The sequence below is a fragment of the Thermochaetoides thermophila genome, assembly GCF_000221225.1.
Source record: "Thermochaetoides thermophila DSM 1495 unplaced genomic scaffold scf7180000011818, whole genome shotgun sequence".
Classification (NCBI taxonomy): Eukaryota; Fungi; Ascomycota; class Sordariomycetes; order Sordariales; family Chaetomiaceae; genus Thermochaetoides; species Thermochaetoides thermophila.
The window spans coordinates 920,054-935,750 of NW_006383034.1; the positions used below are offsets into that span (position 1 = coordinate 920,054).

The 15,697-nt window shown below is 54.1% G+C and overlaps 4 protein-coding genes across 4 annotated transcripts; all 4 read right to left on the bottom strand.

Annotated features, from left to right (window-relative positions):
- Positions 1 to 302: 302 nt before the first annotated feature.
- CTHT_0042790 (uncharacterized protein) lies at positions 303 to 1,213 on the bottom strand (the record flags this gene model as incomplete). The annotated part of the gene is made up of 6 exons (XM_006694617.1): positions 303 to 416; positions 479 to 574; positions 649 to 720; positions 793 to 857; positions 975 to 992; positions 1,207 to 1,213. 6 exons carry the CDS (start codon positions 1,211 to 1,213, stop codon positions 303 to 305), a joined length of 372 nt encoding a protein of 123 aa, XP_006694680.1.
- Positions 1,214 to 2,963: 1,750 nt separating this feature from the next.
- CTHT_0042800 (uncharacterized protein) lies at positions 2,964 to 4,910 on the bottom strand (the record flags this gene model as incomplete). The annotated part of the gene is made up of 3 exons (XM_006694618.1): positions 2,964 to 3,380; positions 3,447 to 3,820; positions 3,881 to 4,910. 3 exons carry the CDS (start codon positions 4,908 to 4,910, stop codon positions 2,964 to 2,966), a joined length of 1,821 nt encoding a protein of 606 aa, XP_006694681.1.
- Positions 4,911 to 7,226: 2,316 nt separating this feature from the next.
- CTHT_0042810 (uncharacterized protein) lies at positions 7,227 to 8,929 on the bottom strand (the record flags this gene model as incomplete). The annotated part of the gene is made up of 2 exons (XM_006694619.1): positions 7,227 to 8,517; positions 8,574 to 8,929. 2 exons carry the CDS (start codon positions 8,927 to 8,929, stop codon positions 7,227 to 7,229), a joined length of 1,647 nt encoding a protein of 548 aa, XP_006694682.1.
- Positions 8,930 to 11,612: 2,683 nt separating this feature from the next.
- Positions 11,613 to 15,253, bottom strand: CTHT_0042820 (uncharacterized protein; the record flags this gene model as incomplete). Its single annotated transcript, XM_006694620.1, has 4 exons — positions 11,613 to 11,782; positions 11,853 to 14,939; positions 15,019 to 15,123; positions 15,208 to 15,253. 4 exons carry the CDS (start codon positions 15,251 to 15,253, stop codon positions 11,613 to 11,615), a joined length of 3,408 nt encoding a protein of 1,135 aa, XP_006694683.1.
- Positions 15,254 to 15,697: the final 444 nt, after the last annotated feature.

A 15,697-nucleotide genomic window follows, 5' to 3' on the forward strand; every position in this document is an offset into this window, starting at 1 on the left:
ATAGTGAGCTATTACTTGATTGCGCCCTCTTTTGGTTCAGAATCATCTTTTGACATTGACTGAACCGCTGACCGTCAAGCAAACACTGAAAACTATCTCCCAGCACCGAGAGCGCACAAGCTCCTCCATCTCCTCTCTCCAGAAAACGGCGCGAGCCAAGGCGTCGCAGACGTCTGAGCCATTTTCTCACATTGTTCCCATGCCTGGTACGGCTGCTTTGGGCCGCGAGAGATCCCTCTTGAGCCAAAGTGAGGTCCCGTCTTGCACTAACCGGCTAGTCCAACGGCACACTCGGAATGTGCCTAGACAACAACCAGGTTGAAAATGTCGTTGTAGACGAACCACTGGCCAGCAGGGTCCTGGACGAGATGGAAGGCCTGGGAGAAGCCCAGGGGGCGATCCGCATCACCATCAACCTGCAATCACTACATTAGCCTGAGAGGAACATAAAAGCTGCAAATCCCGGATTAAAACGCACCGCAAGCTGCCCGGTGACGAGCACAATGATACCATTAGCGGTGGGCTGAGCATCGGGCGGGTTGTAGTGGTGCTGGACCTTCTGGAACGGCAGGCTCTGCGAGACACAATAACTTCAGCAACATGATTCCTCTTTGCATACCTCACCCAAACGCTTGGTATTGGGCTTACCACAAGCTTCTCGGCGATGCTAGCGGCACCGAGGTGCTGGCTCCCCTGGAAGGTGAGCATGGAGTTGTCGCGCTGTGTTTAAGCCGTTTATGTTAGACCCTGATCCTGTTCGGCAAAGCAAACTAAACACGGGGAGTCGCGTACATAAAGACCAACAAGGCTCGCGCGGTCAGTATCAAAAGTGTTGTAGTAGTGCTTAACGAATTCCACTATCACGCAGGGCAGATGAAACAACAATCGCCCGATGTTAGGGTGGTTGTTCTGACATCGTAAACTGCCCCTCTCTCAAGGGGGGGAGGGGGATAAACAACGGTGTAGACACTCACCCGCAATGGCCTGGAAGTCTGCAGGATTATCCAATTAGCAAATGCTCACATCCTCAACACCGAAAACCTGCGCGCAAAGCCACCAAGGGGGACACACGCGATAGTGATGTTTGGGCGCATCGCGGGGTAAACAGGCAGCCCCTCCGCCTCGGCTGGCTGGCTGGCGGGGAAGCGTTAAAGCCCCTCCCTTGGGGCTGGCTCAGGGGGAGGGGGAGGAAAAAATAGAACTTACCACTCATTTTGGCTGATTTCCTTGTGAAGACGCGAAGACACAAAAAGGATCAACTGTGCAATAAAGGCAACTCGAGGACTCGAGGCTTTCTGGACGCGGGGAGGGAGGTGTGTGATGTGCGGGCTTGGGTTTGGCTTTCTGGTGGGCTGGTGGATTTGTATGGAAGTTTGCGATCCGTCGGGTGCCCAAGAAGACCAAAGCCAAGCTGATGTGAGCAAAGCCAAGCAGCCCACCGCACACACCCCCACTGATCAGTGCCCGCCCCGGCCGAACAGAATCCGATGGTGGGGTTTGCAGTTGTAGCGGCCTCAGGCAGAAATTTTGGCTGGTCCCTGAGCGGAGTAAGGGTCCTGGGGGGAGGGGGGAACCATCAACAAAAAAAGTTGCCCGAACCGCCCGGCTGGGACAAAATTTTTTAAGCTTTTTTGCTCTTACTTCTTCCCGTCAAAGTTCACCGAACTGTTGCTGGTTTCTGGAGGATTTTAGCCAGTCTGCTTTCTGCAGGTAAGAATCATATGATTGATTTTTAAAGGTCTAACACGCATATATTCCCCCAAAATGATGACATAATAGAACGGCCAACTGAAATTATCTGTTGAATGTTCTTGACCATCTTTATATACTCTCTGACTTTTGTTTATTTTTACAATCTCTTGGTTTGCAGAGCATTTCTATTGCACGTTGCTAACCATCAAATAGGTTACTCTTACGTTTGAATTGAAGATTTGGTTCAGGCCATATCGAACGAGCCATCTCTGTGCTTTTGGTTCAAGGAGAATGGAGAAGTAGCTTTTCAGTATTCGGCCAATATGAAAATGAAACCCGTTCCTGACCACGGTCCATTGTCACTATACTTGGTGCCTTATTCAGTCCAACCGCCTACAGTACTGTAGAAGAAGGCCATCTTGCCATCATCGTTATCCTTCTACGTAGAGAGCATGCTTCCCTCGAGGACCACATCGAGTTGGTCTTGTCCTACCTCAACTTTTTCGCTCTTCGTATCTACGCCGTTACCTACCAATCAACCCCGAGGGGGCGTGGTACACAACTTTCAACCGTTGCTCATGTTCACAGAGAGACAGTATAGTGCCCAACATGTCTTCTTGTACGGTACCTAACCTATGTCCAGCGCCCTCGATCCCTCTGCATCTGGAACGCCCAATGACCGATTAGACCCATCATCGTCATCACCAGCAGTAGATTACACAGATAAAACCGAACACGAAGCCCAGCACCAGACAAAAACACAACCAGGAAAAAGCCAAAATGTGCGCGCACTACTCCATAGTTACCTAGTACCTAGTGTAGTGTCGTGTACCTAGTAGTACCTATCCGAACATAACAAAACGCAAGACATAGGAAAACAGAAGAGGGATTTCGTTCGTCTCTCTCTTCTCTTCTCGTCGTTTCTCTTTCCGTCCCCTTCGGCTCTTTCTCAGCTGTCGCAAGAGACCATCATGTAGCATAGTTTTTCGTCCTCCTCTTGGTAACTCTCCGTTCCCCGTAGAAAACGGAACCGCACATGACCATGTGCCCTCACAAGTCATGCATGCATGTATTGCCCTTCCTTTACACTACCCAAATAACCAAACTCGTCCAGTTCAGCCTAGTAGTGCAGGAGACGGGAACCCTCATAAGTTCCAGAACTCTCTCTCACGTTCCCGTAGTAGAAGCCCATCCATACAATATACCCGACAAAACACCACTTCTTGGCCATAAAAAGACCGTTCGTTAGTTCTCAGCTTATCTCTCCCGCCTCACAACTCCTCCTCCTCCTCCATCTTCACGCTAGCCTCAGCCCCTTTCTGATCCGCGCCAGCCTGTCCCGCGCCAGCCTGAGCCTTGGCGAGAACATCCCCGAGCGCGGAGGGGAGAAACGGGTTACCAGTAGTCGAAGCGGCCGACGACGACGCCGCGACACCGGTGGCAGTAGCACCGGCAATGCTTGCGCTCAAGCCCTCGGCGCCGAGGCTGGGGCGCGCCTTCTTCAGCGGACTGCCGATGATGCTGTTATCGTTCTCGCCCGGTAACTGGTTGCGGCCAAAGAGACCTTGCGCGGCTGATGCGATGCCGCCGGGGGCATTGGAATCGGTCGGGGTGACGCTATCGCTTGCGCCGGGGGATTTGCGCGGGCTCTCGGAGGAGTCAGGCTCTGCGGAGTGTGCGCGCTTGAGCTGTTGTGGTTGTTAGCCAATGCATCCGTGGACACAAGAATCAGGGGGGCTAGGGTAAGCACATACCCGAATGCGATTTACACCCTCCGCCAGCTCACCCGTGTGCTTCGCGTCTTCAGGCCCAAGCTTGGACGGGTCGTACTTAGCGTCCACGTCATCCATCTTGCTGAGGTCCTCAGAGTCGCCGATGTGCTCATCATCGTCATCATCGTCGCTATCAGCATCCATCGCCGAACTGGGTATACCAGGGGCGCCGTTGTTCTTGCGCGCCTTTTTCCTGCGCGCCTGACTCTCCTTGTCACGGAAGGCAGTGAACCCGACAGTACCAGTAGTCTTGAGGGGACCCAAGTTGCTGAAGTCGAGCTGCCCGGAGCGGCGCTTGAGCGCCGGCGAAGTCGCTTGCTTGGGCGGGGGGATGATGCCCATCTTTTGCAGTTGACCTGCGATCTGCGTATCAGCATTACAGCCTTGTCAAGATATCACAAAAGAAAATGACATACGCTCACCGCGGTAGAAGAACGTAAAGACTGCATATGGCTTGTCCGGACCGTCGATGCCGGTCACGGTCTGGGTGCTGATGGTCTTGGGGTCGAGCGTCTTAGGCTTAGCAAAGCTCGTGGTGTGCTCAACGTCGGCATCAAGCCCGTTGGGAGGGTCCTTCTCATCGGAGTCGGAGTCGTCGTGGGCATCAAACTGCGGTGAGTATTCACCCTTCTTGACCTCTCCGGACGCGATGACACGATACATGGCAACCTTGATCTGGCCAGCAGCCTCCGGGGGCTCATCGTCATCAGATGAAGAGACGGAGTCCTCGTCCGGAACGGCTTCGAGAGGAGCACCCTCGTCTATGCTATAGCGCAGAGTGCTACGAGGCGCGCTGCCATCGAGACTCCTGGCGGCCGCCGCTTCGGCAAGGGCCTGCTGGCGTCTCCTGCGGCGCTCAAACTTTTGCCGGCGCTTCTCCAATTTCTCTGCAGCATCGTGGCCCTTGAGGTCTAAGCCGTTCAACCAGCGCTCCAGGCCGACCTCGCGGAACAGGAACTCGCGCTCGGCCAGTCCGCCGCCCTCAGACTCGGGAACCTGGACCCATCGGCTGTTGACCCAGGTTTCCTCGCCGGGACGCAGGAGGGTAGCCACCTCTTCCTTTGCCCTTCCGTCAAAGTAAATGTAAGCGGCGATAGTCTCGTTCTCGTTGTTGGTCAGGGGAATGTAGGGTGTGACGACGCCGTGGTACTTCCCGCGGTCACCGGTGCTGGAGGGCATAGGCCCGACCAGCTGAGGCTTTGGGAAGGGATTGCTCGGAGTCGGCTTCGGGGTCGAGTAGGGGATCGCGAGGCCGGGAGTAAGCAAGGTGATCGAGATGGCAAACTTTGCGGGCTCGGGCTTGCCAGTCTCGGGATTCACTTGAGGCTGAGGGACTGGAATATAAGTATTGATCCGAGAAAAACGGGACTGTTTCTGGATGCCATATTCGGGCAGCGGAGCACCATTGGCGTGGATGCTCACTGCGATGCCCTTGAAGCAGGGCATTGTGGCGGTTGGTTGTGGTGTTGTCGAAGACCGTGGTGCCTCTTCAACCCCCGCTAAGAATGTTGTGTGCGGCTCGAATACAGTGACGCGCTCGACTACCCCGCGCGATGCTGGCGGGCTGGTTGGTGGGTTGGGTTGGTGGGTGTTTCCGACTACCGATGGTTGCCGGGCGACTGGGTGACTTTGGGTCAAGCTCCCGTTTCGCGGCGAAACGCAAGGTCGCTTGGAAAAAGTCAACAAGTGCTGCTGGGTACTGACTACGCTCGCCTATTCCTGCGAAAGCTCTCTGCAACCCACGGATGATGCCTTGGGGAAAAGTCGACACTTAGCGAGCAGTGCGCAGACGAGTCGAGCTAGTGGTAAGGGTAGGGACCTAGATACGGAGGACTGGGAGTGGATAGACGACTTTCAATGCGAACAATCTCGAGCTGGAAGCTAAGCGAAGTTTGACTGGAAGCTGCTCGAACAGATAGATAGATTCTCACTGGGCTCTGGGACACTTCTGTGACCGACGCCCACCTAGGCAGTGGCAGGTAAGGTTCGGTTCAGCGATGACAGCTGGAAGTGGGGGTTTGCTGGGCCAAAACAAGTCAACTGTACAGTTTCTGTTGACGAGAGCCTAAGAGCCTGCTTGGGCGGCGGAAGGCTGGGCAGTCCAGGCAGGCAAGCCGGCGAGACGATGGGCTGTTAAAGGTGCAGGTCGTGAGGGAAATGGGAGAGAAATCGGAAGCTTGCAAAAAAGGTCAAGCTTGCAGTGGCTACTTTGTTTGGCGGAGAGATCAAAAATGTCGTGAAAGCACGGGATTCCGATTTGATGGGTCCAGCTCAGCCAGCAAGCAGCAAGCATACGGCTTTTGGTCGGTGGATGGAGCAAGGGCCGCTGGATATTATTAGGGTGGATGGCTTCCAATCTTTCTGGGGCTTTCTTCTGCTGAAATGGTGCAGTGGTGCAGTGGTGCAGTGGTGCAGTGGTGCGTTGGCACAAGCCTGAGGGTTTTAGAGGGGTTGGGCCGTGCAAACCGCCGCGACCTGATTGATGATGGGTGAGGGACCAGCCAGGCCCGGCCGGGGGGGGGGGGAGACTGATAACTTTGAACCAGGAAATAAGTAACTAAGGACAAAAGTAAACGGTGATGATCCGTATGGTCGACGGGATAGGAAGGTTCTCGCCTGACTCGAGATGATTGATCACGACACAGGCCAGCCAGCAAAACGAGTATCCTGACGGTCTACGATCTTTGTTGTTTTGCGCTTCGTGTAGTGCGCGCCGAATCTCTGTGGAAATTATGAGGCTGAGGAGATGACAGCGGTTTTAGGGCCCCTCGTCTCCGCCAGGTGATGATGTCTCGCCAGCAGCGAGCTCGGTCGCAGCCGTGACCTGCCCTGGCGCAGTCCAGTGGATGGAGAAGGATGGAGAAGGCGCGGAGTGCGTCACTGGCTCGCTGCCGCTTCACGTACCGGATGGGTCTAGCAGAGCCCCTCGCCACGCTCAGCGCTCGAATGCTTGGCTGATGCACGGACCACACCGCGTGCCCCCTCCCTCACATCCACTCGCGAAGCTGCCCTGGCATCTCCGTGCTCCGTCCATTGTCGGGGCATGCTCCCGTTCCAAAGCTCCCACTCAACGGGCGATGAGATGAGATCCACCCATGAGATTGGCTCTGGCGTGTTTGCTGTCCTGGATTCGATGCAGTTGAAACGCTGCACAGAGCCTAATGGCTTGACTGACTTGTCATGTGCTGGCATTGGGCAGACATTGTTGGGGCTACCTATTCGTATTATTTTTACTTCAGAGCAAATTGCATGAACAATGAAAAAATTTTTCTTTTTCGCCAAGTGAAAGTTTGCTTTTTGCAGGATTGTCGAAAAAATATCAATTGCTCTCTCAGATTAAACGCAATTTCAGCAAATTTCACCCTCACCAAATGAACATCATGAGATGGAGTAGTCAAGGAAAACTCATTCTCCGATCCAAAATTACTTGAGTAGAATAAAACACTGTGTGGGTAATAAATAGTTTGTTATGATACAGCCAATTATTGGATGCTGAGCCCGACGAGGTGGGCAACATGAAGCCACGCGCTGTTCAACCTCAGGAGGATAGATATGAGGAAAGGCTTGCCCTCGAAAAGAACACCAAATTTGAAACCCTGCTGCATTTGAATAACACAAGTTCTACCTTAGCTCCTTACACTTTAGTCCTTCGAGCCCCATCTACCTCCCATAACTCAGACAAAAAAAAAAGGGACAAAGAAAAATAAGTGTGAATAGCTACACAGAAGCGAAAGGATGGGTAATCTGCACAGAGTCAAACCCTCATATAGTCTCAACCGCCTCTCCAGAAACATTTCTTCTCCTGGCTTGGCCACCCGTTGCTTCATGACTCGAACTGGTTGCAACGATCGGCTCTTCTCTGTCTGAGCCTTCTCGCTCTTCTCCTTCCTCTTCTCTGAGGCTGCCGCTACCCACGCCTTCCGTAGGGCGGTACTCGGGTAGCGAGGCCAGCAGTGCTTTGTCGTCCTCTTCTTCCTTGATATCCGTGTCAGAAGGGGTATGCAGCTTAGAGAAGCCCTCTTCGGTATCCGAGTTGCTTTCTCCCTTCTGCTTGCCCTTGCCTTTAATCCTGGAACCAGAAACCGAGGAAGATGGCGAGGAAATACCAGACTTCGTCGCGGGGCTAGAACTTCCCTCCTGTTTCGCGCCCCGTCTCCTACCCCTGGAGCGTTTCCTGGAGCGGCCCCTGGAAGGACCGGATGGCTCAGGCAAGGCTGGCTTTGAAACTGACGAGCCCGAAGACGAAGAAGGCCCCTTAGGAAGAAGCGCTTTCGAGATGCGCGGTCTCTTAGACGCCTCCTGTTCCTCCTTATCGCCCTTCACGTCATCGCCAACCAACGCCCAAGCATAACCGAAAGGAATGCACAACGACAACACTTCAAGCGCCCAGATCAACCCCGTGCCCAGCACGAAAGCCGTGCGCCACCAGCGGAACATGAACCAGCGCAGGCCGCGGAGGCGGGCCGTAAAAGTCACGCTCGCCTGATACACCTGCAGGCCCTGCCCAGCTTGAACTTCCAGCAGGAGCGTTGTCGGTTCCGGCGCTTTGGCATCCGGGTTGTCAGGGGGCCAGGGGAAGGACAAGGGGAGATGCTCGGCCATGGGCACATCGAGACGGACGGTGGACGAAGTATCGGGGAAGAGGACATGGTAGAAGAGGAAGAATAGACGAGACGCAAGCGAGGTGAGCGGGTCGAAGTAGGGAACGAGCGCCGGACGGGTGACTGTGTAGAGGATATGGTGCTTGGATAGGAACGTTGGCATGTCGATGCGCGTAGGCTGATAGTGCACGGCAAGAGAAGAGGCAGAGGGGTTTTCCGACGGCGGCGGCGGGGAGAAGGTGACATAGGGGAGTTGCTGTGCTGGGTTCGTTTTTTTTGTGGCAGAGGGGTTCGTCGGGGTCAGCAGGTGCAGGGCAAGCATGAAGTTGCCGCGATTCAGGTTACTCGGGGAGCGAGGAAGGGTAAGAGACACAGTGATGTCGTAAGACAAGTGCTTGTACACGCGCTTTGGGGGCTCGATGGGAGCGATGCCAAAAGGGTTCGGGCCGTAGCTGGAAAGGTCAGCATCTGCCTGCTTCGCCAGGAAGAGGAGCTGGGAAGAGCGAACCCATATTGCAGGTGCACCGGGACTGTGGTGACCTGGGCGGGCATATACTTGTTGTAAAAGACGATATAGAGGCCGGCAGCTGGGAAGAGCAGCGTGAGGGCGGTGATGCACAGAACTGTGAGAAGGACACCCTTCTTGAAGCCGTCGCTGCTGATAAAGGCAACTGTCTTGTCGATGAAACGGGAAATATAAGACTGGATACCGCCCGGAGGGGCGGATTTATTGTCGTCGTCGATCATGTGTTGCTGATGGTAGTAGGAACCAGGGATGTTGGCAGCGTGAGAGAAGATGGGATTGTTGAAAAGGTCAAGATGGTGTCGTCGCGGGTCAGGACCCTGAAGGCTGAAAGGAGGCATGCTGCATCTATGCACGTTGGGCAGCAATCATGGTGGGAAAACGGCCGCCTGAGCCGGCCGTGGTGCGAGTAAGAGAGACTGCCCGAGGTTGGCGGCAGACTGATCAATGCGGTTGCCAACTCCGAGCTGCCGTCACCTCGTCAGTCGTCAGGTTGTCGTGCTGCGTGGGGAGCTTCTACAGGGGGGGTTTCATGCCGGCTGATGTCATGCTTGGCATTCATGTGCTTGCCGAGAGGGTATGTTACGGTAACAGAATTCTGTATTGATCGCTGCGATTACACATTGATATGTGTACTGATTACAGAACTGTAGATGGAGTTCAGAACTTTCTCTTTTCTGTTGCTGTGTACAAGTCAATCGGCTAGACCCACTGAAGCAGAGTCTACAGGAACCATGATTGTCTTAAAACTTAATACGAGCCCACCGTTTCAGCGCAGAATCGCCACTTATTCGATATTTATCCTCGAAGAAACGGCTGAGCCGTTGGAGGTCCAGTATTCGCAGTAGCTCATTGCGGTCTGGTTTCTTTCATTCTCTAGTGAGCTGCTGAACGTCGATCTCTGATGCACGGAGCCTCATTTTCTGCGCCACGAGATAGGGGGTTGACTTGATTGTCCCGGTACTGTTTCTCAAGATGGACGATGTCGATAGCTCGGACCCAAATGGAGTAAATGGAGAAGTCAGATTAAAGTCCCAGGTTTCCAGCCGAATGTCAGGATCACCTTACCGCTATCGAAGTCCGATCAAAACTGGAACAACCCTCCGGCCGACATCCCGGATGACGGTGGGATAACAAGCGTTCCAGATAGCCGCAAGATGCTGGCTGGTGAAAGATAAGGGCTGAAGCATCGTCAAACGAGTCACAACTACTGAAGATCTTCAGGATGATTTCAGTAGGTATGGAAGTTGACAAGATGTCCCGACTGGTAACATCCTGTCTAATACGGTTGGAGAAGAAAGCCGAGCTGCAGATGTTTGGGCAGGCAGAACGTAAAACCAAGTTTTAGGATAGGTCACCGTCCAGAATGTCACAAAATTGCCGAACCAAAAGCCAAATTTCATCGGTGTCTAGCCCACAGCACGCACACAATGTCCATATAATATGACGCCTTATATACCTTGATTAGAACAGTATGAATTACATCAAACTATAGGAAAAAGATACCCCAATGTATGCTCAATATGCATCCGTATAATTCTAGGTATCTTCGCAGTCCGGTAACTAGCAGCTACATTCATATCGAACCCTAACCCTAGTACGCTACATAGATCAAAGAGTGTGACTGGCCCTGTGTCATGACCAACAAGGGCTCGATATGGAAGAGCGAGTCCCGTGCAGCCAAGCAATTAGAGCGCAACGGGTCGTGACCAATCGAAACCAGGAAGCTTTCCTCAATGCTAAGAGGCATTGATTCTCAGCAGTCTATGCCATTGAGGAGCGAGGAGCAAAAGATGCCACAAAAGTATGTAAGATGTAGATAGGTTCCAGGTCGGGCCATCTGGCCGAGAAAGTTCTCCTGTCAGTTAATACAAACAGTTCTTTACTCAACTGGTGACCGCAGCTATCATTCAACTGTGTGTGAGAACCCTTGTCTCTCAGGTCCAGCGGCCTGGTACATCTAGAACCCATCTCAAGAGGCCTGTCTGGATCGTCACACCCTCCTGCCTATGTTGGCTTCGAACTATATCAACCCTAGCCCTTGTCCAAGGACTTAGGAAGTATACACTTTTGAGAAGGGTAAGTAAGAAAGAAAAAAAATCGAGAAAACGAGTACAAAATCAAAAGGAGCGGAGTTCAGGTGGATAAGACATAATTCTAAATGTCAATTGGCCTCTATAGAAACTTGGACCCAATGATATTGGTATATTTATGATATGAAACGCTTAGCTCTCTGTGGTTTGACAATCCTATAACTATTAGCGGCCAAGTTTTGTGGTTTCACAATTTTGTGACATTCTGGACGTGATTTCTTTCAGCCATCACAGGGAACAAGTTTTGGAAGTTCATGTCACGAACTTGTGACGCGTTTGTTTAGGCGTCTCCAAAACTCCACAGGTACGTATCAACATCGTATCGATATCAGCTGGACGGGACCCGCCAATAAGAAGCTGATCAAATTGAACAATGTCCAACCTGTCTCGAAACCGCTGAAGTGACAGCTTAACAAGTGCCCAATTGGCTTAGATATAGTCCTTGCAGGGGAAACATGGGTCTCTCGTGGACGACTTCTCTTCATATCATCTTTCATACATACATAGGTAGCTTCTCTTCATTCCTGTGTAAGTGCCATGGTTGTATGCTCATGGTTGTGTGTTCATGACCAGGCAGATGCCATAAGTCCATAGGACGCAGCGGTATAATACGTCATGTTGTCGTCGTCGTCGTTGTTGTTGCTGTTATTTTGTTGTCGTCGTTGTCGTCATGCCCAGTCATCAGATTTCAAAACAAAATCAGACATAACATCTCATACATGAATTAACATGCTGTCAACAGAAGCAGACAAAGACCCTGACAATAGAAGAGAAAAAAAAATCATCATCAAATGCCAATGCATCCTCCTCGTGAAAAAAAAAAAAAATCAAGGCATGAAATGAAAGTCGAAGGAAGGCAACAACAACCCCAATAACCTCCATTCTCCTCTTTATCATCCTCCCTCACCCCAATTCATCACGTCTATTTTATTCAAATAGGCTGCAGGTAGTTACTCGGCACGAGACCCGTCTGGCCATTACCGCCCTGCACAAAGGCCTCCCACCAACCATCATCCTGATGCCGCAAGATGGCGAGGATATCGCCCTTTGCAAAGCCAAGCTCTTCGGGGATGGCGGCCTGGTAAGCATACAACGCACGCGCTATGCTTTGTTAGCACCATCATCATCCCACAACCGATTGTCCAAATAGGAAAATAATCTTGGAACATACCATAATGCAAAATAACCCTCCCATCCCTCGCAAACCCCGCTCCCACGACGCTCCTACTCCTCGACCTACTCATCCCCCCGGCACCTGCAACCTGCACCGCCCCAGCCCCCTCATACAAGCTCATCTGTCCCCTCACGCTGCCGCCCCCATTTCCAAAACTGATCTCCCTCCCGCTGGCCGTATGACTCCTCTGATGCCGTCCCCTCATCGAGCTCCCGCTATGATATCCGGGGTCATCCATACTCGGCCCACCCACCGCACTCACCGGCGCAAGCTGCATTTGGTGGTAGGAGTCCATGCTGCTGCCGGGGCGGCCGTCGCCCGTGCTGCGATAGGAGAAGGCGGGGGAGACGGAGCGCGGGTTGCCCATGTCGACCGAGGGGGAATTGCCCCTACCATAAGATTGGCTTGTCGGGGACGGGCTATAGTACGGGTCCATGGATCCGCGCTTGCTAGGCTGGTGTGTCATGGCTAACTGAGTCATCGAGCCGCGGACTCCACCGCCGCCACCGGCGGAGTATGGGGAGGGCGAGATGCGGCCGTTGCTTTGGCCTTGCTGACCCTGCTGTGTATACCCAGGTCCAGCGCGCGATCCGGGGCGGGGTGACGCGCTCCGGTGATAGGAAGAGCCATAATGCGGGCCGGGAGAGGCAGACCTTGGCACGACAGCACCGTCGTTACCGTCACGACTGCCGTAGCTGCTTGTGCTGCTCGCCAGACCGCCACGCGTGCCAGGGCGGGACATGGGGCTTCCATCACCCCGGCTGTTGCTGCCGGTGCTGGCGCTAAAGTTGTTCCCACTTCCTGAGCTCGGACGGTCGGAGAACAGGTTGCGTGTCTGCTGCTGGAAGCGCTGGGATGCTTCTTTCATTGCCTTGGATGTCACAGCTGGAGGGGGCACGCCGAGGCGAGAGACAGGCACGATCGGTTGGACGTTCTGCGGCTGTTGGCCAACCTGACCAGAATTATCGTAGGACGGCGGCGGCGTGTTACGCATGACAAGGCTGGTGCTCGTTCCGCTGGTACCATTCCCAGTCGCACCTCCGTTACCAGCCGTGTTAGGCCGCGAGTTAGGATTAGCGCCAGGCGGTGCAGGCGTCGCGATGCCGTGGTAATGGTCAGCCGACATGCGCATGCCAGGGGGGCCACCAGCACCACCGTTCTGCCTAGCCCCCGCGGTGACTCCCTTAAGTTCAGCGAGTGCCATGGCGATCGGATCGTCCTCCGGTGTGTCGGGTGCTGGGGCCTGCTGCATCTGGCGGTCAGGCGTCTCAACGGGGAAGACATTATTGCCGATGTTGAGCGCGAGGCTGGTGTTGGTCGGCAAGGGCTCCGGGCTGACGCTGCGATCGGGGGCGATGAGTTGGTTGCTGTTGTTGCTGCTCGAGGTGCTGTTAACGTTAGCATTGTCCTTCGGTGCGGCAGCGAGCTGGGGCAGGGTAGGCCGGGCACCGCCGCTGACGCTGCTGGTGCTGCTGGACGGCGCCCAGGTGTTGCGGTTGGCAGCCGCCACCTCCTTCATGCTCTTACGCCGGAAGGGGCTGTGGTTCTGGAAGAAGCCACTCTTCTTCTTGAGCACTTTCTTGTCTGGCGACGAGGAGGTGGCTGCTTCAACTGCGCGCTCTGGCTGGGCCTGGGTCTGCGTCTGTGGCGGCTGCGGCTGCGACTGTGGTTGTGGTTGTGGTTGTGGTTGTGCTTGTGCTTGTGGTGGGAAGGGCTGATCTTGCACTTGCTGCTGCTGCTGCTGCTGCTGTTGTTGTTGTTGTTGTTGTTGTTGTTGTGGCTCCTGGCTCGAGAACGTCGTTTCGCTGCGTGATTCTCTACTAACAGGCCGGGCAGACGCAGACGAGGTTGACGGCGCAGTGCTCAGCTCTGAGGCCGTAGGCCGGCAGAGCATGGTCATGCCGTCCATGGGGTAGGGATCGTGGGGAACGGGGGGATATTCGGATGGGTCATACTCCAAACTGGCTGCCTTTGGTGGTTGATAGCCCCTCGGCGGTTCTCTCCTCCGCGCAGCAGCCGCGGTAACAGCTGTAGTAGTAGTATTATTATTATTTTTATTATTATTATTATTACCATTAGTTTCCGGCGCTGGCAGCTGTGGCTGCTGTGGTGGTGCCTTTAGCTGCTTCTGCTGGGGTGCCGGGGCAGGCTGGCTGACTGGAGGCATGTCAATGTTGTCGTTGGCTGGGGGACCGTGCCTGAGATCGCGTGCTAGCTGCGAGTCGGGATCATGGTGCGACTCGAACATCGACGGCTGTGGTGATGACGATCGAAAGGCTGGATTTATACTTCGAGGGAACTGGGCAACCGTGTAGCCTGGGTCGTCTTCTGATGCTTCGGACTGCGAGTCTAGGTCACCACGGCAAAAGTTAATGTACTTGGGCGGCTCAGGGATCTCCTGACCGGTGCCCTTCTCCCTGATGAAAAGCTCAATGTCCTTCTCCACTTCCATCTTCTCGAGGGACAGGCGGATCTTCTCGCACGAGGCATCGTCGCTAACACACACAGTGGATGAGATATTGGCAAACGTCCACAAGCTGCTCTTGGTGAAGTCGAGGCGCTCCTCTTCCAGATCTTGGAACTTATCCGCGGCGGCCTTCCACTCACGATTCCAGCGGGCTGTGGTCTCCTCCAGTGCTTTAACAGCCGCCTCATACTCGGCATTCGACTGAGCCAGGCTGATCTGGGTCTTCTCCAGCTTGGCCTTGTTCTTGCGCTCCTCCTGGCCCATGACCATGTGGCCCTGGGCGAGGTAGCCCTTGATCTTCAGACACTCCTGCTCGTACCGGTCTCGTGTCTTGTTGACCAACTGAGTCTGCTGAATCTTAGTCTTAAGCAACTTCTCGATCGTGTTCTGCACGATCTTGCGGCGCTCCTTCATGGCACCGGCAAAGGCAGCCAGCGGCTCTTCGAGCTCGCTCTTCATCTGGGCTGCCACATTCTGGTGCTGCCTAGCCATAGACTCAACCTCGGCGCGCACGACGTCGAGCGACTGCTTGAGGGTGCCCATCTCGTGGGACCCCAGCGACTTCTTGCAGAGCGACAGAAGCTTGCGGGCGTATTCATCTTCGATGGAAGCGCGAGCTATTGTTGTCGTTGTTGTTGCAAGTCAGTATAACAACCACCATACCACCATTGCCCATCGTCATTATCATTGCTTTACCGGCATAGAACGCGCGAAGCTCATCGCAGGTTATCTTCGCATTATGCATGCGCTCGAAGAGGGGGGCCACGCCGGCGTCATCCTTGCCCCAGAAGTTGTTGGCGACTGCGACACGATACACGTCAATATCACGTTGCGCTGCGCTGCATAGTTTTGTCAATAAGACAGGGAGAACACAAGAAGTCATACAGGAGAGCGCAACCGTCGGCGGTTGATCGGTGGTAGCAGCCGGCATTGCGTGTCTTCACAAAGCAAAGACAAGCGTTGCGGAGCCGGGGGCTGGCCTGGGAGGTCGCGTGCTACTGTCCACCACAATGGATCGATCGGATCACAAGGAAACGAGAATGGGTAAAGTTCCGATATCTGGCAAATCCCCTGTCGCAGGTTTGCAGGCGTCGTATTCTTAATGCGGGGAAATCGTCGAAATCTCGGCGGTAGAAAGTAGACAGACAAAAACGGCCGTAGGATAATGCTGGCAATAAGCCGTGGTCCAGCACCAAGGTGAGAGGTGTACGTGGTGTAGGTGAGGAAAATCGGCAGAGATGTTTGTTGGAATGGTGCGTGGCACAGGATGCAGGGAGTCTCGCAAGTCACTCAGGTTCAATTCCCAATGGGACATATGGGACATTAACCCTGCAGCAAGGCGGCTGGCTGGCGGGCGGGTCATTGTTGACTTTGG